Source organism: Hydra viridissima, unplaced genomic scaffold, assembly GCF_058129835.1.
Source record: "Hydra viridissima isolate aposymbiotic clone 2 unplaced genomic scaffold, HvirCarnegie_v1 scaffold_1, whole genome shotgun sequence".
In the NCBI taxonomy this organism is placed as follows: Eukaryota; Metazoa; Cnidaria; class Hydrozoa; order Anthoathecata; family Hydridae; genus Hydra; species Hydra viridissima.
Window position 1 is genome coordinate 32,892,466 of NW_028324300.1, and position 23,727 is coordinate 32,916,192.

At 28.0% G+C, this 23,727-nt stretch overlaps 1 protein-coding gene across 2 annotated transcripts; it reads left to right on the plus strand.

Moving 5' to 3' along the window:
* The first annotated feature begins 3,122 nt into the window (after positions 1-3,122).
* Positions 3,123-22,824, plus strand: LOC145192605 (F-BAR domain only protein 2-like). 2 transcript variants are annotated; one of them, XM_090090204.1, is made up of 29 exons: positions 3,123-3,265; positions 3,485-3,511; positions 4,092-4,348; positions 6,873-6,964; positions 8,396-8,473; positions 8,766-8,907; positions 9,135-9,206; positions 9,319-9,411; positions 9,519-9,543; positions 9,658-9,737; positions 11,251-11,349; positions 11,999-12,095; positions 12,173-12,241; positions 12,361-12,445; positions 12,524-12,557; positions 16,840-16,957; positions 17,059-17,189; positions 17,369-17,387; positions 17,548-17,611; positions 17,758-17,957; positions 18,057-18,439; positions 18,560-18,695; positions 18,777-19,107; positions 19,408-19,563; positions 19,900-20,035; positions 21,506-21,705; positions 21,790-21,854; positions 21,971-22,135; positions 22,413-22,824. In XM_090090204.1, the coding sequence occupies exons 3-29, from the start codon at positions 4,139-4,141 to the stop codon at positions 22,436-22,438; spliced, it is 3,306 nt and encodes a 1,101-aa protein (XP_089946330.1). In that variant the 5' UTR covers positions 3,123-3,265; positions 3,485-3,511; positions 4,092-4,138; the 3' UTR covers positions 22,439-22,824. The 2 variants fall into 2 exon arrangements, with proteins under 2 accessions (XP_089946330.1, XP_089946338.1); XM_090090212.1 differs by lacking the exons at positions 3,123-3,265; positions 3,485-3,511; positions 4,092-4,348 and adding an exon at positions 5,427-5,620.
* The last annotated feature ends 903 nt before the right edge of the window (positions 22,825-23,727 follow it).

Consider the following 23,727-nt stretch of genomic DNA (forward strand, 5'->3'; position numbering starts at 1 on the left):
AATTTTAATTAACATTTCATTCTCACGTAACCCACGAAGTGCCACCCTTATTTAAAAGTTTTTACAACATTGGCATGAATAAAAGGATGATATCTCTTGTCAAACAAGTTACAATTTATGATATATCTTACCTTGTTGGTCAGGCTTATTCTCGTGCATTTGTACCAAATAATATGATTACCAGTTTTAAATGTACTTAACCCAAATGGTTTAAGGATTTCTAATGGTTTCTTTATGATATAAAAAAAAAGATATTTTCTTTTTTACTCTCAGAATCAGTGGCGGACTACAGTATTATACCGATCTTTTTTGAAGTCGCTAAAATGTCATATCATCATAAATCAATAGCTCTAAGACGTCGTGAAAGAAAACGTGCAACAAAAGCACACACAGAAGTAATGTCAAAAACAATTAAGCTCACGGAGATGTTTGGGAAGCAACCTTCAGTAACAGTTACAGAACAAATGCCTCTTGATGATCCTTCTTCTCAAAGTGCTATGCCCAAGGCAACATCTCATTCTCATGATGTTCTAAATGTAGAAAAATGATGATGATGATAACGAAACAGGAAGTAAGGCAATGACGATAATGGGCCAAAGTTTGTTACTTTCAACGCAGTTACTTTCAACGCAGAAAAACGCTTTTCGTGGTGATGAGTTCAATGACTGGAAGAATGGCTTAGCCGTTATCTGTGCGCATGAAAAGTCTTTAGCCCACATAGCTGCCGTTCAGAGCAGCAGAAACCTTTAAGTGGCTGCAGCTCGTATCGATGAAAACATTGTCAAACAATTCAATGCGGAATCCCAATACTTAAGATCGGTGCTCGAACGTGTCGTTGAAATAATCAAGTTTTTGGGCCAGCAACTAATGGACACTTATGTTCACCGAATTAAGCGTGCTAAGTACTATTAAGTATCTATGATAGCACACCAGATGCATGCAAGGTTGATCAATTAACTTGTATTGTTAGATATCTACTTGAAGACAGTTGCGTACTCGTTGAGCGTTTCCTCAAGTTTCTTGACATGAGTGGACATACTGTGAGTGAGATCTCAACAAGCGTTTTGGCATTTTTAGAAAAAGTGGGTATCGACATTACAAACAGTCGTGGTCAATTATATGATAATACTAGTGACATGTCTGGAACTTACCATGGTGTTCAAGCAATATTAAAGGCACGGAGTTCATATGCTGAATACATCTCGTACTTTGCACACTCAATGAACTTAGCAGGAAATGAAGCAGCAAACTGCAAATCATAAGCATCATTGTTCTTTGACATTATTGAGAAACTTTACTCGTTTATGAGTGCTTCAATGCATAGCTGGTCTGTGCTGAAGAATATCCTGGACTCAACACCCGTTTCGAAGAGTCTTAGTGAAACCAGATGGTCAGCTAAAGCAGAGGCAGCAAAGGCTTTGTAGTTGATTTACCATGTAATGATACCACAGATTTGGACCTTAACACAGCTTTCAGTTTGATGTTATCACTAACTGACTACATGAGCAGTTTAAGAAAAGAGTTTGAGTTGTTTGAACGTAAAGGTCAGGTGCTTACTGGCAAGTGGTTTGAGTACTTCTAAGCGTGTTAGAAGTGCTCAAACCACTTGCCAGTAAGTGGTCTGAGTACTTCTAAGCGTTTCATGAAGGCAACAAAGAGGAAGTTAGCTTGTTACCAAGGGAAGATTTTAGAATAAGCGTTTTCCTACAAATCACAGACAGCATTTGGCTGCTATGCAGAAGCGTCTTATTACGTATTCTGGTGTTCGAGATAAGTTCTCCTTCCTACACAATTTAGTTGATCTCCCTGACTCCTGTCTGCGTGAAGCCTCATCAACATATTGCTATTTTTTTTGTCAAATTGGTAACTTTTGCACAAGGGGCCCATAATATATCATTAGCCTAGGGGCCCCAGATTTCTTTTTCTGCTATTGCTCAGAATTGCTAAATTAAATACTCACCAGCAAAATTACATAAAAAGACTTTGCATAGATTAGCAATATATTTATTTCGCAAAAAAAGAGTTTGCATTAATAATATATTTCCTAGAATTAATGTTTGTCTTAAATGTTTCAAAGATCAAAACTTTAAATCCTACTCAGTGGCAAAAGTTGATTTTAATGCAGTGATCAAAACAGTGACCAACGTAGTGAGTAGCAGAAATCGGAGAAATCTCTTCCTTAAACAAAAAATCCTGGGCTTTTTGAAATGGAGTATGTCCCACAATATTTAATATAAACAAAAGATGGGGCTAAAACCCCAGTCTGAGATAATATACATTGCATTCATGTACAGGCGCCCATTGCCAACTTTTATGGGGCCTAGCAAAACTATGAATGCTGATTTTTATAATGATATCTGGCACTAAAATATTTTTCAGTCAGGTTACAAACCTATTACACACCACTTTATAGCTTACTATGGCGTCCTTTGCACTGTAACATTCGTATATCGTTGTGCAATCTTTAACTCTATACGTACGTAGCGTACTTCATACTGGCCGTACTTCATACACACAAAACACCTACCATATTGTTTTAGAATTCCTTTCTTGATTTAACATTCTTTACTGTTCTATACTGTGAAGGATCGTAATCATTTAAACAGAACATGCATGGACCTCTTTCTTTTAACTTTTTCACTTACATAATTTCCAAAATTTTGCTGAGTTTCTTTTATATGTTAGTTTGTTCTTATTAAGAACTATTATTTACAAACCTCTTCTTCATTGAAGCTCTCTAATAACAAATCTAAGCTACATACTTGACTTTCAAACTTTTTAGAAATTATAATTCAACTCTATGTTTTATTCATCTTGTAATCTCTCCTTCCTTTACGACGTTTTATTTTTTAAAAGCAAGGAACTTAAAATTTATCTAATTGAAAAAATTGAAAAATAAACTTTTTATTCCTTTCATTTATTCTTTCATGTGTCACATGAAATTTAAAGAAAGTTTAAGCATGTTTGTAACCTTTTTCATTCAGCAGTAAGTAACAAAATAATCTCATTTTTTCTTCAGTCACAGAAAAAGTTAATTTTTTCAGAACTTATTTGTTAACTCTGCCCTAAACTTTTCTTTGATTTCATTATTTTTCAAACAAAAAAAAACTAAAGAGCGTGTCAATATTGGTGAAATAAGAAACCAGATTACACTTACAGTGCTGATGGAAGGCTCTGTGTTACCTTGCACAAAGTGCTCTTACAACATTTTTCGGCTTCAAAGAAAAAAAAATAAAACAAAAAAAATACTGCTATGAAACTTCAGGTATAATTTTAGAGTTTTATTTCTTCTATATTAAATGTATATTTTCTGACTTTCTTTTATTACCATCTATCGTAGATAAATTGAACAGTTTTTTTTTTTTTTTTTTTGCATACTGAATGTTAAAATAATAGCAGTAATGAAAGTAATAATGGATGACGTATTAAACTTTGAAATTTACCAAACAATGAAATGTAAAAATCTTAACGATACTCCCTTTAGAATGTCAAGCAAAAAAATGAATGAGAGGTAAGTGCTTTTTGTACCAAAGTTTTTTACTTTTGAAAGAGTAGCTTAAACTAAAAATTAAGTTGATTGTTTTAGGGTTTTTCATTTTTATTTAAAAAAGGAAGTTAAAAAATATTTTGTTAAACAAAAAAGTTAAAAGTAAAATAAATTTTTTTTGTCCGTTTTATTGCTAAATATCTTGTGGTGTGACCTAATAAAGTCCTATGCTGTAAAAAAGTCCTAATGTAGCAAAAGATAAATTTTGTATATTGTAAAATAAATATTTAGGAGAAATAATTTTGTTATTTTAACTATACGTATTGTTAAAATAACAAAATTGTTTTCCCTAAATATTTATTTTACAATATACAAAATTTGTCATTTGTTACATCAGGACTTTCTTACAGTTTAGGACTTTGGTAGGTCACACCACGGTATAAAATTAGAATTTTAACATTCTTCTCGATTCCAATACTCCCCATTTTAGGATGTTTTTTCAACTACTTTTTTTTTCTCTATTAAAATTGAATGTTAAAGCAAGTGCGATAAAGTGATGCGAATGATAAAAGTAATTTAAACAAAGAATTATCCTTATTTCCAGTTTAAAAATTTAAAAAAGTTGAAGCATAGCAATTCAAACCTATTGCCATGACCATCTCTCCTCAACAAAGTCCTGACATAAATGATCGGTTAAGAACTTTTTCAAGTCCAGCACTCATACGACCATCAGCTAAACGACTAATATCTGCTAAGTTTACGCCACAGAAGTATGCTTTGAACAATGCCAACTTTGAAACACACGAAGAAGAAGATTTAGTAGAGTACTTAGAAAACAGCAACAATGATAAATGGTTGAAGGTTGGCACCTACTTTATTTTCTTATTTGTTTTCTTTATTTTTCATCGTGTACCGAAATTGTTTATTTTCATTTTTGAATAAAAAAAACCATTCTTGTAACTTTTTTTCATGCATCTATTCAATAACTGATTAAAACTACCTTGGTTGGTTTATTTTTAATTCATTAATGAATAATTTTAAGTTTGTGTGGAATCTTCTATCGGCATAAGTATTGTACTAATTTTTATCGTTACTTTTAAGTATCGAGAATAACATTTTCATGAAGGATTCGTGGCTCCTTACTCTTAAACTAAAACTTTAGGGTTTGCTTTTAATAAGCAAACCGAATGTTTTTGTTTAAACTAGGAATGCGTGTCCATATGTTTGCCGTGTAATTGGGAATAACATAAAGAGTGTAAAGTTTTAGGGTCAAACTTTACAGTATTTATTTAATTGTGTACATACTATAAATATATAACCGAAGCGCAAAAAAATAGAAGCACTCAGTAATATGCTGCTGTGATAGCAGTCATAGAATTGCAAAATTTAAAATTTGAAGTTAAAAATTTACACCTGAATTTCATGACCTTTAGCTACTAATTACCAAAAGCTACTTAGTAGGGGTGATAAACTGAACTTTGCTTATCAACGCGGTGCATGATATCTTTTTTTGTGTCTATCTATCTATCTATCTATCTATATCTATCTATCTATCTATCTTCATATATATATGTATATATATATATATATATATATATATATATATATATATATATATATATATATATATATATATATATATATATATATATATATATATGTATGTATGTATGTATGTATGTATGTATGTATGTATGTATGTATGTATATAGTTTGACCTATATTGTGATAAGTTAAATGGTTATCAAGGTTAATTTATTTTTTATACAAATAAATCATTATAATTCATAATTGTGGATATGAGTATGAGTGCTTTTTTTTTAAATTATCGTGAAGTTTGTTAAACTTTAAATAAAAATACTGAATATACAAGTTGTATATAAAGCTGTTCAGGCATTGCACAAAAACATACATATCATACACATCAGCATGTACAACTTGTATATACAGTCTTTTTTTTAGAGTCTTAATTTAAATGATAAATAAAAAAGCAATTTTCTACACAGTTCTACTTATCTAAATGAAGTGAGAAATGAAATTTTGAAATTCATGAGAAATTTTTGTTGTCTCTTCTTCAATCATACACTTGACTAATGTTTTACCATGCTTGTCAACTTCCAAGAACATTTTTGGGTATGTTTAATTATTGAAAGACTTTAAGGCATTGATTTTAAAGTAAACTGTATGTTTTTATGTCTATAAAAGACTATTACATCTTGTATAAATCAATAATGTGTTTATATATATATTCTTCAAGCATATAAAGGTTTCATAATAAATTATACAAAGTTGTCATGTATAAAATTGACTGTTCAAAATTAATAATAGCCCTAAAATACTCCCTTTAATAAAATTTTTGTAGTACTATTTTACTACTGACATTTCAAAATTAAAAGTTTGTAACAATATTATAGTAATACCATAAATACAATGATAATATCATGGTAATAACGATTATTCATTTTAGCTTAGTTATGTTTATTAGATAATTCATATGCATGTTAAATCTTCCTCATTATTTTTTCTTTTTTTCTTTTTTTAATTTCTCAGCTTAAGCCTTAACAGGTACAAGCTTAGAAATTAAAAAAAAAAAAGATATTTTGAAAGATTAATTCCTAAAGGCTCTTTTGTTAAAAATATTATTTTTTATTTTGAAAATTTGTTCAAATTTAAACAAAACAAAAAAAAGTTTGTAATTGACTTCTTAATTTTGACTCCTTAGTTAAGGTTTTAAAAACCAAAAGAGTTCACATGAAATAAAGCTATAAACTATAACAGTTGAAGTCAATTTACTTCACTTTTACAATAGGATATTATTGTATAAACAAGTAAGTAAATATTTTTAAGCATAGAAAATTTATTATGAAAACTTTATAAAAAGGTATACTTTCCATTTCATTTTATAGCATTTCTGAAAAACTTAATAGGATGTTTTACTTATAAACCTAATGTGGTTTTTGACCTCTATGTTTGTAAAACCATGTTAACACATTTATTATGTCTAAAATAATTTATTGGAGCTTTTTTTATTTCATCTTTCTGTACTTATGCTTAAAACTGTAATACATAACCAAAGTTATTTAAATAGTTTTTATTTTTTATGAAATATATATTGAGGAATTAGAAATATAGTTGTTAAAAAAGCTTTAGATCTAAAAAATTTCCAGAAAATATCTGAACTTGCTGTGAAAAGAACTATTATTAACAGAAGGTAGTAAATAATGATACAACAGTTTAAAAAGCTTGACCAATTTAATAAAAAAGCAGTTCTGTTAAGGTTGTTGAAATGTTATTTAAAAGATGTGTGAGAATTACCTAATTGAATGTTATCTTGATTTATTTACTTTATATTTCTAAATTTATTATTTAAAGTATTTTCTTCTAGGGAGAAAAGTTTGATGGCTTTAACATCCTTCAAGAAAACTTCAAACTTGGATTTGGATCAAGCAAAGAGTTTGCAGAATTCCTCAAAGAAAGGTAAAAGGCTACTATAAAAGTTGTAGCTATAAAGTTAATGTTAAACACTTTTGAATTCCTTTAAAAATCAAATTAGGCTGTCAATTTTCAACTACTTTTTTTTTTAATTAGTAGTTGAAATTTTTCCTTGATCAGTATTTTGAACATTGATTGGTACTAGAAAATGTGGACTTTTTTTTTATTATCTCTAGACAAAAGCTGTAACTAGTATGTAAAACTTAGAGAAATCAATAACAATTAAATCTCTATTGGCTGGCAATACCATAAAAAATTATCAGTTTAATAAAAGATGTTTGTAGAAGCTGTTTCTACATAATGAAGCTTTAGAGCTGGATTCACTGCGGAATTTCAGCATTTGATGATCTCATATATAAACATTACTACTAAAATATGAATACTAACACTACCTGCCTGTTTTTAACTCTTTATGCATGTCTTCTAATTATAATTATTGATCTCCACTCAACCCTAAAAATAAATTGACTGTTCATATTCATAAGTCCTAGATTTTATTTTTGTGTATTTAGCAATTATTTTTGTGTGCTCTGCTTTTAACTAAGTTACATTCAAAAAATTGTTTGTTGAAAAAAAATTGTAGTTTGTTAGATAAAAATATTGTTCATTAATAAAACTAATGGCTATTTTTTAAAGAAAATTAGTCTGACAATTTAGCTGTATTCTATAGCTATATAAAGTGACTAGTTGTATTATTTTCCTGATGTTTTGTCTTGTTGTTATCAAAACAGTAGTCTGAAGCATCCTCTGTAAGGATAATGTTAAAAATTATTAGTTGAACTGTATAAAAATGAGTAAATAGTAAAAAACTTTTTTCTAATGCCATGTGCAAAAAGACATTTACCCACATGTTTTTCAATAAAAAATTCTGCAAAATTTTACATATATTTAAGATGAGTGAATCTGAAAAAAATTTTAAAGTGAATGTTTTAAAATCTACTACTCTAAAAACAAAAAAATAACTTTTATTGATGTAATCCTGCAGAAATCTAGCACAAGCAATGTTCCAAGTGTTATCAACACTAATTTAACAGTTTAAATAAAGTTTAAATAATTTTTTAAAATTTATTTTTGTAATCTATATTTACATTTTGAAAATTCATTTAAATATATATATATATATATATATATTTATATATATATATATATATATATATATATATATATATATATATATATATATATATATATATATATATATATATATATATATATATATTAACCTAAGTCAGGATTAAAAGATGTATTAAGTGCTTGAATTGTATGATAATATGCTTTATAAAGGCTTTTCAATTGCAGATAAACTAATATAAAAAAGATTAATTGTTAAAATTTTTAAAATACATGTATTTCTATCTATATTTAATGGCTGAAGTTTCTTCAAAGAGTATAGAGTATTTAAGTTGCTTCTTATAGGTGCAGTATCGAAGAGACATACTCAAAAAGCCTATCTAAACTTGCTCTCAAATGTTCTACTGCAAATTCACATGTTGGGTAAAAATTTTTCAAGTGGTTTGTGTGTTGGGTTTTTTTCCAATTTAACTTCTCTTTTGATTGTTGGAAAAGTTAATAGCAAATTTGTATAAATTTGCTAAATCTGTTATATATGAGTGAATATCTTGACCTACATTTAGTGCACATTTAAGTAAGATAGAGCACTCCTAGCTAAATTAAAATGTTAGATCACAAAACTGTTGGCTTGTGATGTAATGTTTTATGACAAAAATATATCTTTCTTTTTAATTGATCATAATTATAAAAGTTTACACAATATCTTTCTTATCAGTACATTTGAACCATGCTGGAAATTTCTGCAAAGCTCTACAGAAAAACTGGCTAATGTACACAGTCAGATTATTCAAAACTTAAATGAAGTTAGTAAGTCAATACGAGATTATAGTGAGCAACAGAAAGAAAAGCAAAAGCAGGTATTTTTAAAAGTATATTGAATTTTTTTGGAAAATTGCACCAGTCTTTATTTGAAGTTTGCTTGTTTACTAATATTGTTGCTTATTTCCTATTAATGCTGCTTATTTTTCTTATTACTTTAAACATTCCATTTTCTTCTGTAATCAAAATTTCCTAAAGAAAGAAGTTCTTGTATTAGCTGGTTGACATATAGAAGTAATATAATAAAAGCGATTTTACATTCCAGTTGAAAGAGGATTTTTCCACAACATCTGATGCAGTTGCTACTCTTCAAAATCTTAGTACTGCTTTGTTAAAAGTACGTGTTACATTTTTAAAACTTTTTTTATATACTTATATTAATACAGTTAAATGTATGAAATTTAATTCAGTTTGAAATTTAGTTGTGTCTATATTATCCAATAAAATAGGCAAAAGAAGTGTATGAACAGCGCTCACAAGATGTTGAGAATTGTCGAAAAGATTTCACTAATCTTAAAGTTAGCCTTAAGGATATCAAAACTGTAAGTTTTTAAAGTCATTTGATTATATTAAATGTGATTTTACAATAATTTTTGTATAATATTATCTGAAATTGCATTTGTTTTTTTGTTTTTTTTAATGTTTTTAGGCTGAAATAAAATTCAAGAAATCTAGTAAGCAGTTTGAATTTTAAATTATTTTGAAAAATTATTTTGAAAAATTGTTTTTCTAATTCATTTTTTCTATTTAGTTTTTTTTAAAAAAAGTTTAAATTCTACACTTTTTAGGCGAGGATTATAAACAATTGGTTGAGAAGCGTGAAAACGCTCGAAAAGACTTCCATGAAAAGATGTGCACAATCTCTCAGGTGTTAGGTTTACGGCTCCTTATAAATTGCTCACATAGTTTTTTAACTTACAACTAAAACAGTAGTTAATATTTTGATTTAATTGATGACAAGTATTGAGTCATAAATATAGTGTCTTACATATCATTTCTATCATTTCAAATTATTCTTAATATTAACTGAGAATAAAACAAGTTAAAGCTTTTTTTATAACCTTTTATAAATTTATCTTTTAATTTATCATATTTACTCTCATAATTACACTTACCTATAAATATATATATCTATCAATAAGTATATCTTTTGGCAAGTATTGTTAAAATTACCTAATTGCACATATTACTATTTACAAGTATAACCATTAGTAAATAGTATATTAATTAGTATGCCTATTTCCAAGTAAAATTTCCAAGTACACTATTTTTTATGTTAAATGGTAGGAAACTTCATTTGCATACCAAAAATATATTCTAATACAAAAAGAAGCTTAGGTAAAAATTCAATATTGTCATATTTGCATGCCATTTACCTTCAATATTTGAAATATTGTCATATTTGCATGCCATTTACCTTCAAATTTCTAGTTTCTGTTAAAATAAAGACCAAATATAAGTGCAATCGCAAAACAAATACTAACCCATACTTTCTTAAGATATTATCTTAATATTGTACAATATTTCAAAAAAATCAGTTCAAAACAACCTTATTACTAAACTCACCTGACAGTTCTTGGAAACTAATTTTAGGATTTTCTCTTACCCTTTGGTACAAAAAGCTTTGATCCCTAGAATAAGGTTTTGACAGCCTGTCAACTCTTGATGAAACTTTTACATCATTTGAAAGTTTGTGGTTTTTCAGCGTTGTTTGGACACAGCATAGTGAAACACTATATGATCTTGCTATTTCTTGTTGACTTTTTGTGTTATCTTTGGATAGATAGATATATTTGATATATTTAGATAGACCTTTTCCATTTGACTTCTTGTAATACTGATTTTTTGTCCATGTTTCTGTTGTGCCAAGAATTTACCAATTGAAATTCATCTCTTGAAATGATAGTCATGTTATTACTTACCAAGCTCTAAACGAACTTGGTAATTAGTAACACAGCTTTTAATTTTAATTTAGTTTGAAAATCTAAGTATCATAAAATTAAGTTTTAGTATAATTATAATGTTAAGTATAACATTTAACTTAAATCTAAAAAATATGTAGATGCAATATGTTTTAAACATGCATTTATATTAAATGTTTTCTTTTTGTTTTTTTCTTTTCAAAGAAATTATTGGTACTTAAATATATTATAGCATTCTTACTTATATTTATTTAAAAAAAGATTTCTAAGTACTTTTTAAGAGCTATTTCTTATTTTTATTGTGTAATATTTTACACAATATTAAACAGAAAAAGTAATAGAAGTTGTTATTTTTTTTCAAGATCAAATTTCATTTGCATTTTTTGTATAAAAAGTTTTATCAATTTAAATATATGAAAACTGAAACTTTAAATATTTTTATAATGGCTTTTATTTTAGAAATTGCAAACAGTTGAGGAATATCACTTAACTCAAATGCTTAATATACTCAATAAATATGGAGAGACAATTAAAACTGAACGCTTTCTGCTAGATCAAGTATATAATTTAATTCTTTCACTTCCTCATTTTACAATTAAAGAAACCCCCTGGCTTCTTTAATGATGAAATAAAGAAAAGAAGCAAAAGAAATATTATTCAATTTGTTTTTTTTTTAGTAAGATATTCTGGTTCTATTTCCAACATTTTTTCCTTTTCAACCTTACATAGATGAATACTATGTAAGATTCAGATAACAAAATATCCATGAGTAAAATTAATCCTGAGCATTTTGAAGGAGAGAAAGAAGTTGAAAATTGTTATTCTCAATAATTTTATTAAAGATGCTTTTTTTGAAATAGTTAATCAAAGCAATTATTAAGTTAAACTTTTCTTGTTTAAGTTAATTATAAATCTTTTATTCTAATTTTATTGTTTGTAATAATTAGTTTGATGTATGTAGTTTATTTTTGTGATGACAAAAGTTGTCATATTTTTACTGTTATAAAAAATGTTAAGCAGCAAAATTATAAAAACAAGAATATTAGAAATTTATGTTAAAATTTTATTTGCAGTGATTAAGTACTTTCATAAACTCAAATACTTGTCCAAAACCATCCAATAAAAAACAAACTCAATATTCACCTTTATTTACATGTTTTTGCTTCAATTATAGTTGGTATTAATTTTTTGAATTATTGCTTTGTAGATTATAGATGATTTCAGTAGAAGTATGACTGTTCTCACTGTGGAGTATCTTCTGCAGCATTTTATTTCAACTAAACACACTGGAAAAGATATACCATGTAAGTCTTTTTTTTAAGTTCAATTATAGTGTTAGTTTATCCATTATTTTTGTTTTTATCATTCTTTATTATTTTAGCCGCTATTGACTTTGTTGAAGTGGAGTTGGCAACAAATCCTGTTGATATTGATGCAATTGCTCTTGCAAGTATGATTGATTTGTGTATGCTTATTTATAGTATGATTGATTTGTGTATGCTTATTTTTGTTTTGAAATTTATGTCTTTCTTTTTGTTTAAAAATTGAGCATGTTTTTTTAAATTTTAGTTAAGGAAGATAAAAAAAAGAAAAAGCAAGAAAAGCGTGAAAAAAAGTTAGAGAAAAAAAAAAAGAAGGAAAAAAGTCAAAATTTGTAGGTTGAAAAAAATGCTTTATTGGTTTGAAGATATGGAGATATTTTTTTTAAAAAAAAGTTTTGTTGATTTCTTAGAGAATCAGGTCAGCAAGCAACCACAAGTGAAGAGGTGAACAAGTTGCTTACTTTTTTGCTTCTTTATTTGCTTTATTTCCAAGTTTAACAAAAAGTGTTAAATTTTTCATAATAGGACATGTATTTGATCATACAAACATAATCAGCATCAACAAATTATTATCTAAAGATTATGAACACTAACAATTTGCTACTAGTGAATCATTATTAAATTGTGTAGGCCAGTGATGGGTACATACAAATGTAGATACCTACATAGCTACATATATACATTACATACAGACAGACAGACAGACAGACAGACAGACAGAAAGACAGACAGAAAGACAGACAGAAAGACAGACTGACTGACTGACTGACACACACATACACACACACACACACACACACACTACCAGTTAAAAGTTTACATCACCCTCACAATTTTAGCTAAATGTAATAAAAACCAAGATTTTCCTTAATTATTGTAATTTGCTAGGATTGTTTATGAGAAAAGTAATCATTATTGAAACAAAATATGTTGACTCTTACAAAACTTTTGAAGATTTTTTTTACATTTTCGATTTGTTCCAAGTATGCATTGCTGTAATACAGGCGAAAAGTGGAAAATATCCACTTTTTGCTTGTATTACAACAATGCATACTTGGAACAAATCGAAATATTTTGCTTGCATACTCTGGGTCTTGCAATTAGTTTATCCAATGACTCTGTTGTAATTCCAACAAGTTTTTAGAAATGTGCTGGGCTGTTTTGTGTTAGTTGCATTTTCCTCACATTTCTGTCCAACTTGTCCCATAACAACTCAGATAACAATCAAGAGATTGAGTAGGCCATTCCATAGCAACAACTCTAACAATAAAAAACTCTAACAATATTTAGAACTGTGCTTGGGATTGTTATCCTGCTGAAAAACAAATCCACCACTCTTCAATTTGCACAAGATTACTAACTCTGTTCCTTGCAAAACATCCCCAAACCATGACCAACCCTCCACCATACGTGACTGTTGGAATAACACATTGATTAATTATGCTGACAAAATGTTTGATGTTTGCCAACCAGACATCAAACATTTTGTTGATATTGTCCTTTAAAAATTTCAAAATAAACTTCAATTTATCCATGAACAAAACCTTAGACCATTGTTCAGTTATCCAATCTTTATGTGCATTTGCTCAATTTAATTTTTTAACTATGCTTTGTATGTGTAGTAATAGTTTATTTGCAGCAACACATCTTTTTAAACCAAAATTACACAGATGTTTCTGTTTAGTTGAAACAGAGATATTTCCTGCACGGGGTTGAGTTGAGTTCTTGAATTTTTGGAGCGCAAGGAAACAGTTTTTCTTGCTTTGAATACAGATGGATTTGTCCTCTTGTTTTGAAGTTGCTTTAGGTCTTCTAGAATGATGGTGACTCTTATTACACCCACTTTTGCGCTTTCTTTGCAACGCTCCCATGATAGCACTTTGAGAAACAGTTGTTGATGTAATTTTTGCTTTTCTGTTTAAAATATGTTTTAAGTGAGATCTTGCAGCATAAAGATAATGAGTAAAAGCACTAGGCCCTATACATATATATATATATATATATATATATATATATATATATATATATATATATATATATATATATATATATATATATATATATATATATATATATATATATATATATATATATATATATATATATATATATATATATATATATAAAAGGATTTTTATCACTTATTATTTAGTCTTCTGGTGCCTTTTATCGTATCAAGATGTCTCATCAAATCATAACCAATATTATTTGCATTTAACAACAGGTGTGTATTATCAGGCCACATAAAGGTGATGTTTCATTCCATGAAATAGCCTATAAATTACATTCAACTATTATCAGATGTTGGAATTCTAGGATAAGTGACCAACCAGAAGTGAGAAAACAAGGTTCAAGTGCTGTATGTAAAACTACACTTAGGGAAGATTTTTTTGTTAAAAAAAAAATTATTTTATGGAATCGTTTTGCATCTATGACCATTATAGCTAATGAATGGTTGTCTGAAACAGTTAGGGTTATCCTTGAGGACTGTTTAAAATGGAATGATTTAAATGGGATTCAGGAGCTACAGACCTTTATTGAGGTTACTCCTTGCTTCAAAGCATTGGCTTGTAAGTCTGAATTTGTGTAAGGAAAGACAACAATTGGAAAATATTATCTTAAGAAATGAATCCTGCTTTTGTTTATGGGCTCTTGATGGCAGAGTAAATGCACAATAAAGGTTGTGCCTTATTATTGTGAAGGTCCCCTAGTGTTACTTCCAGGAACAATAACTCATCAGTTATGTTTAAAATGTGTTGGAACCTGTAGGACTCCCCTTGGTACAAGGTGTTACAAATGGAATATTTTAACAGGACAATTCCAGACCTCACATGGCAAGGTCAACACTAAGGTTTTTAGATGTTCTCCAGATTTATCACCAATTCAGAACCTCTGGGGTATGATTCATGTTTCATTGAATGATAAAACTGGAGCAGTTAAAGTACATCCAATATATATGGTAAGGTGAAGGTAACTGAGAAATTGGCTTTCCAATGTGCCAGTGGGGCAAATCTCAAATTGGATAAAGCCATTTTATAGTTTAATTTACATTTTATTACTTGAGGAGTTCAATATGTATCGATTTCTTAAAGAGTTCAATATGTATCAATTTCTTGAAGAGTTCAATATGTATAAATTTCTTGAAGAGTTCAATATATATCAATTTTAGTTTATTGTATTTTCAATATTAATTCAGTAATAACTTGAAATCAATAAGTAACATGCACATTAAATTCAGCAAATGAATAAATTAACTAATTTACAACATTTGAAAGCTGGATGGAAATCACAAACAGATGCCAGACTATTGATGTTGATAATGGGTTGACCTGTAAATAATGCTCAATTAGCCTGAAATTTTGCAGGTCAAATACATATACCCAATGGACAAAAAAAAACCATAGGAAGTATCTGTTAAATTTTTCTACATATACATGATCGAGGTTTTTTAACTCTTTGTATATATACAAGATCAATCTTATCTTTCCTCATACAAGATTGAAAGTCTAACCTTTTTCTTTTGCTTGTTTATTGCTGTATGCTTTAGCATTCTTACTGCTAGAGATTGTTCTGCTGTTGTACATTTTGCTGGATTCACTAGAAGTTTGCATATATACATATATATATATATATATATATATATATATATATATATATATATATATATATATATATATAAAAGAGACTCCCCAAAGTAATTAGTGTTTTTTAGATAATTAATCACAAATAATTATTGTTTTTTCAAATCATTTTCTTAGGATTTTAGCAGATTTCCCATGCTCCTTCTTCTAAATTAAGATTAAGAGATTAAATTGTATACTAATTTTTCTTTTTAAGTAAGAAGTTAAAAAATGACAAATTTTCAGGTTTTTTAGCCAAAGTTGTTGTAGAAATATTTTCAGGTGACCTTAACTTTTCTATTTCACAACATTCCATCAACATTGTAAGATAACACAAATTTAATGTTTTTCTATTCTCTTGGAACCTATGTTCAAAAAGAGGCTGAGCATTAGTCAATCTGTATTCTATTTTATAAGTGTTTTTTGTTTACAAGAGAATTATAGATAATGCTGAATCTGTTTAATTTTTGATGATAAAATTTCTCATCAAAATTAGTTATACATTTAAACTTCTTAAAAAAAATATTACCAAAGAAAAATGATAATGTGGTTATTACAAGAAGGAAAGATTTATACTAAAGAAAATTGTCTTTATAAAATAAGAGTTATAAGGTGTACTACAAACAGTCTGTTATTTAAATTAAGATGGATTTGTGCAGAATGAGTAAGGTGTTCTGTAAGTTCCTATGAGTAAGGTGTTAGGTAAACTTTGATTAATACCAAATGTTTTTCAATTTTACTTTGACTTTTCTTAGCTGGAATTTTAACTATGATAGTTTGCTAAAGTTAGAACATCTAATTAATGTTCTAGGTTCTTAGAACATTTATTAGATATTCTAACCTCAAGAAAGTAACAAAACAGGTGGAAGAAAGTAACTAAACAGGTGGATAAATCTTATTACCTGACAAAAGAGAAGCAAAAAATAACTCCTTTAGAAATCAAGTATTTCTTCTAAGAACTTCAAAAATGTTTTTCATTCAATAAGCTGATTGCTTTGTATAAAAAAAATTCTTTAGAAAAATTTCAAAAAGTTTTTTTTTGGCAAGATTTAAATGGAAGTCTGAATCAATATCCTTAAGTTTTTTTTAGCTCTTTTTTTATATAGGTTCCTACTTCACAATTAGATGAAGAAGGTTATATTATCCGACCAAATGATTCTGTAAGCATAAGTTCTGCAAAGTTTTCTAAAGGAAGCAATTCATCAGATTCAGATTCAGATTCTGGTTAGTATTTAATATGTTTTTTTTTGTGTTTATTTTTTTATTTCTTTTATTATTTACTTACTGCTGTAAGTATCATCATTTATTTAGTTTTTTTTTATTAGAATTAGAAGATTGTCCTAAAATTAAAGTAAGAATTAAACCTGTGGAAGAAACAAACACTGGCAGTAACTCTGATCTTTCACAAGAAGAATTTAAAAAAATAAGTGCTGCTATCACGCTTATGAAGCCTACTGTGAGTTTATCATTTCTTCAAACCATCAATATAATTCATGGATGATGTTAATCGTTCAAAGTTTGTCATGATTAGTTCATTTATGCTCAGTACCAAATTTTTATAATTAGTAATTGACATATTTGTTAAAAATTTAACATAATGGAACAAATTATGGACTATTTTATTTTCATTCTTAGCCAAAGTTGTCACCAAAAAGTATGTTTTTTTCTTTAGTTTTTTGTTGTTTTTAAAAAATTTACATGAGGATTTTCTGTTTTTTTATGAGATAATTTTTTAATATTTTTTACTTGTTTATGTTTTAACTTTCTTTATATGTTAAAATATAAATTTTTAAAAAATTGTTTTATTTATTCAGGCGAAGAAAAGAAATTTGTATCAATTTTCTCATCACGTGGAAATCTTAATGCTTTATCTCAAAAGTAATATCTGATTTTAACTTAAAATATTGTGCCAAATCTTTTTGAATCCTAATATTTAATGTTTAAAGATATCATAGTAATTGTTGCTAAAAGTTATAAGAAAGTTAAATTTCCTACTATAAATAACAAATTTTCTGCTCTGATAGATCTTTTTCAAACAATGATTTGGTGAGTATTAGTCTTCAAAAAAGTAATGTTGACACAGCAAGTTTACACAGTCTTCCCGATGACTCCTCCTTTTCAGCTTTTCAAGTTGAGAAATCAGTCAGTGAGAAAGATTTAGCCACAAGTAATGGTGAGAATGAGCAGACAGTTTTTCCACTTGATGATCCGCACGGCTTGCATTGTAAGTCGTTTAAAATCTAAAAGCTAAACTTCATTTAAAAATGAAGTTGTTGTTTTTTGTTTTTTTTTAATGTTTTACAGTTTGTGTTTTCTATTATAGCTATTGAATCAAAGAATTCTTCAACATATGGCAGCATTCCCCCATTATTAGACCCTAAAATTATTGAAGGAAAGCCACCTCCATTACCAAAAAAGTCATTTTCAAAGTCTTACTCAATCAAAGATTCTTCAAGTTCTATTGATAATTCAGCATTTCAGCAGCACTCAAAACCTGAAAATAGTAGTTTAAATAAATCCATATCTTCTGAAACTGTCTTGTTTTCTGATGAGTTTGGTTTAGAGGGTTCTTCAGCTTTACTTAGTAACAATAGTTCAATAGAAGGATTTGCTAACTTTGATATTTTAAAACCCCCTACTAATGATAAGCGCCAATCTACAAATTTGCCTTTACCTGCATCTAAGCCAAGACCAAAATCTAACCAGGTTGATAAGTTTACATAAAATCTTACTGTGGATCCTGTATTAATTTCATCTTCATGCAGTATTTTTCTTTAGATAAATAAATGATGTTAAGTATTCAGCTTATTATAGTTTTTCTTTTAGACAAACCCAATTCCAACTGCTTTGCCTCGTCATCATAGCTCTCTTTTTACAAACACATCTTCAGTAACACAGCCAGTTAGCTCTATGTCTGATTTACTTGATATAAATTTCTCACCTTCTCAGTTGCCTGTTCAAGGTACTTTGTTGAATTTTTTTTTTTTTTTTTAATATAGTTAAATTCAATTTAGATTTTGTAATATTCTTTTGGTTCTTTTAGAAAAGACAACATCACAATGGATTAATCTTGACGAATCCATGAAATATAATACACCTGTTTTACCAAAAAATAATGACTTGTCACCCATTAATCTAACATCCTTAACAACTGTAAAAGCAAGAAATGTGTCACCCACAAATCAATCTATCTCCACTGTATGTTCTCCAAACAGCAACTTTGTTTCTACTACCAATATAGCACAACCTAAACAGCCTGTTCATGTTAGTGCAGTACGGTCTCTAAGTGTTGGTGATATTGATAAAGGAATACCTATAGCTGTAGCTTTTATAGAGACAGTGAATGGTATATTTAAAGGTTTAAACACAGACAGGTATCCATATTTGCTTTCCTTTTTGTTGTTACGTAAACTCATTTAAAAGTTTTGAAATGCAAATTAGATTTTTTAAATTATTAAAAAATCTAATTTGCATTACAAAATTTATATTTTTTCAAAAGTTTATACTTTTTTGGTTTGTAAAATCATACCTTAGAATATAAAATTTTTTATCTGTTTTATCTGATATTTTACCTCTTATAATCTATCCTATTTTTTATTTATGTTATTTATTTATTTTTTTTTATCTAAAGACGCTTTTAGTTTAGGTATAAATATTTACTCTCTTCTTTTCAGCTGTGTAGTTAAGGTGACTGGTGACATGACAATTTCATTTCCAGCTTCTATAATCAATATGCTTTCCACTGATCCTAACCCTCCATTGCTGTCATTTAACATCACAGGAACATCATCATTGGAGCAAATATTCCCTAATAAAGCTTTAATAGAAAGGTATGATAAAAACATTGCTGATTTTGTTTTTTAATTAAGTTTATGCCATCTTTTTTTAACTTTCTATGGCAAATTACAAAATGAATCTATAATTAAAATATGGCATGTTTTTTATGAAGGTACTTTTCTTATTCCTATAACCCCTAACTTCTTTTACTGTTGCATTTAAAAAGACCATTTGATGATTAACAGATATCTCAAGCAATTTTTATAGATATTACAAATGAATATTGAAAATAAATGTTAAAAGTAAATATGTTAGCACTTTTTTTTTTTTTTTTTTTTTGATTTTTTTATGTTTATATCTCTTAAAAGATATTTTATGTTTTATTTTAGAGAAGGTCAGGTATTTGGTGGTGATAATATGGTATTTAGGTTCAATATGAAAGCATTGGCATCATATTTAATAAAACAGTGTTCTGAACAGGTCTCAAAGGCGTCTTACTACAATATTGACATTCTTAAATACCAGGTGATTAGATAATCTATTACTGTTAAATGTAGTTTAAAGATTAATATTGTTCTTTTGTACTTTAAAATTTAAATTTTTATGGTGAAAATTTGAATTAAAACATGGATTTACTTATTATCTGATTAAAAAATGGATAATGGTTAGTAATTTAAAAAAAAAAAAAAAAAAGGATTTAAAGATATTTTATTGTAGAAACATTAGCCAAAACCATATCATGCAGTTATGTAGCATTCTAAATTTTCCCAGTCTGAGTAAATTTCTGCACCTTTCCTTTAACCTTCACTATCATCCTGGCAACCGTCTCTGGAAATATCTATCTGCTTGCGCTATTGCACTATTTCTTAAAATGTGGCTGGTCTTTTGTGGATTTCCCATTTCTTAGGAAGTGCATCTTCACTATTAACCAGAATCACTCAATAGGTCACAGTTCTGGACAGTTTGTAGGGTTGACTTATTGAGGAACCATCATGATGTTGTTTTGTTGAAACCAGTCAATTGTTAACTGTGCATAGTGGCAACGTTGGTACTTTGATGCATCCTGATGAATGGTAGCAAGTATTTTCAAAAGAACTGTTCAATATAAATGTCACTGTTGATTGGCTTGTCTGACACAATGAACTTGCTTTTCTTAACACATGAACAAATTGCTTGCCAGACAAGGAGCTTTTTTTTTTTTTTTTTTATCTTTGGAAGACATTTGTACTTGTAGTGACTAGCTACGTCAAACTGAGACATCGCCACATAAAATCCATTACCTTAGAGCTGCTTAAAGTCTGATTCGATTTATGTTTGATTATCAAAGATTAAATCATTTTTCAAGTCTTTGAGATGTCAAGTGGTTAGGGATGTTTTGAACTCTGTAGGATCTAAAACTGTTTGCATTCTTATATCCCCCAACTTTTGCAGAGGACAAATCTACTAGTGAACCAACATCTCAGACAAATCTGAGTGAACCACCTTTGCAGCTTTTTCTGGATGTTATGGGCCAGTCTTTTTGCCCGTACCACTCTTTCTTGTAGTAGTTTTTTAATTTTGGAACTTTAAAATCGCTCTTCTGACAATTGAGTACAGATGTTTTCACTTTTTGCTGATAGAGAGCAATGATTAATTTGTGTTTTCTAAATATTGGTTAATAATAGAATTATTCGTTGCTACTTGATTTGATGACGTTTTGTAATTGTCAACAAAATAAAATCAAATGAAGTGGTAATTATGTGCTACTATGATCACTTTATTCATGTAAATAACAATGGCATTTCTGCGCCGCCTAATAGCGTGTAGAAAAAACATCTTTCATTATTCGTTTTTTAATGAGAGTTCTTTGCTGCTTATTTTGTTTTTACTAGAGTTGTTGTTTATATTTGTATTCGAAGTTTTAAAGTTTTTGTTGAGTGGAGTAAAATTTTTTATATTTGCATGCTAGATAATGATTATTTTTGTTAAATTTTTGTTAAAATGACTTCATGTTAGGTCCGTTGCAACGGTGTTAATTCTTCACCTCTTCAATTAACAGCATGTTGGCAATGTGATAAAGAATTTACAAATTTAACAATTGAGTACAAGCACAACAATGCTTGTATGTCCTCGCCTGTTGCATTGACTAATGTAACAATAGTTGCACCAGTGAATGGTGGTGTAACAAATATGCAATCAAGACCAACAGCAATTTGGTGAGTTTTAAATTTATAACATTTTAGATTTAAGTAATTCCTCTTCCCCCTCCCATTAAAACAAAAGTTAAAAAATCTTTTTAGGTCAGGCGAACACCAGAAGTGTATTTGGAAATTGTTATCTGTGTCTTCTACGGATGAATCACAGGGTAAAGTATTCAACTTTAAAATCATTTATAAAGATTTGAAGTTGTTAATAGTTATAACAATTAGAGAATCCTGCATTATTGTACATTAATTTTGTAATACGTCTTTTTCGTTATAGGTTCAAACTCTTTACGTGCACGTTTTGATATTAATAACGGGCCTTCAAATCCAGCTCCAATTAGCGTGCAGTTTACAGGAGAAGGAAGCACTATTAGTTTGTTGAGCTTTGAACTTACTTCGTCTTCATATAAATTATCTCTTGTTAAAAAAAGATTTGCTTCTGGTAAACCTTTTATTTTAAAGCACTTGGTTTACTGTTTTAGTTGTTATGGTTTATTGGTTATGTTTGATAATTATTTGTATCTATTTGATTGTTTTAAATTTATATTTATTTGATATTTGTTCTTATTTGAATTTTTTATTATTACTCTTGTTTGTAAATTGTTTTTACAACTATTGTTTTTTATAAACAATTATTTTTTACAAATAAATATTTTTAATGGAATTTTTATTAGTTGCTTTTTTTACTGATAATATTACATTTTCTTCGGCTATTACAGGAAAATACTTTGTCGATGAATCATGATGTTTCCAGCTGTTTTAAAATTTTCGTCAAAGTTAACGTGTTATCTATTCCGAATCACAGAAATAGAAACCCAGCTGTCAAGTTTGTTAGCCGAATTGCACCTAAATTAAACAGTATATAACTTCTGAAAATGAACATCAACTCAAGGAAATAGCTATGGAAACGAGTTTGTTAATGTTGCAATTTGCTGGCCAAATCAAACATTTGGTCAATTAAGCGTTTAGTTTAAAGAGGAAATATTACTTTTATCCTTTATCAGTGAGTGAATTGCAGATCTTGGAAAAATATCTTAAAGTTATCTGGTTCTTTAGTTTTCAAATTGTGAAATCTTTCTTTCCATATATTGCGTTATTTCTATCAGAAGTCAAAAGATAATCGAAATTGGATGATTTTATACATATTCCTGTACATATGTATATATATGTATGTGTGTATATATATATATATATATATATATATATATATATATATATATATATATATATATATACATATATATATATATATATATATATATATATATATATATATATACATATATATATGTATGTAAATATATTTTTTTATGTTTTATCTGTCGAGGTATAAAAATTTATATACTTCAGCGTCATGACGTTTCACTTTTTCTTGTGGAATTTAAAATAATCTTTTTATAAGTTGATAAAACTAATGCGCTTTTAACTTATTTTTTCTATAGCAGTTTTATCTCATTCGTTGTTTAAAAGAATTAACCTTTGTTATTGTAACTAGACATATGGGTTAATCTTTTTTGTACTGGCTTAGCTATATGTAGCTATAGAAGGAAATGTTCCTTCAGTATTTGATTTTTATATATTATATATTTAAAAAAATATAACGTCTTGTTTGTGATTGCATGTTGCCATTAAAAATGGAAAATATTTCTTGTTTTATTTGAAAACTCTCTTTAGAGATATTTACATGCTCTCGTCCTTATGATATGCATCATGTAAAAGGACCTAATTTTAACAACTTTCATGCTGCTTTTTTACGGCTTAACACCTCACATTGGTATTAAAGATATTTGGTAACTATAAAGAATTTTTTGAAACTGCATTTTGATTTTAGATTGACATTCCTAAGATCTTGAAAAAAGTACCCTAAATTGATTTTGTTTAATCATGAGTTCGGTTGAAAAACAAAGAGATTCCACTAGATTCTGTGGTAATTCTAACATTTTCCCATTGATAGGTATAAATATGAAACAGAGAAAAAAAAGTCAGTTGCCCGAACTTACCCTAATTCAATATACAACCTTTTTTTAAAAAGTC

Coding starts and splice junctions, on each gene's coding strand:
- LOC145192605 (XM_090090204.1), top strand. CDS start 4,139: ATGACCATCTCTCCTCAACAAAGTCCTGACATAAATGATCGGTTAAGA. Junction 9,207..9,318: donor TTAGTACTGCTTTGTTAAAA/GTACGTGTTACA, acceptor CCAATAAAATAG/GCAAAAGAAGTGTATGAACA. Junction 12,558..16,839: donor AAGCAACCACAAGTGAAGAG/GTGAACAAGTTG, acceptor TTTTTTATATAG/GTTCCTACTTCACAATTAGA.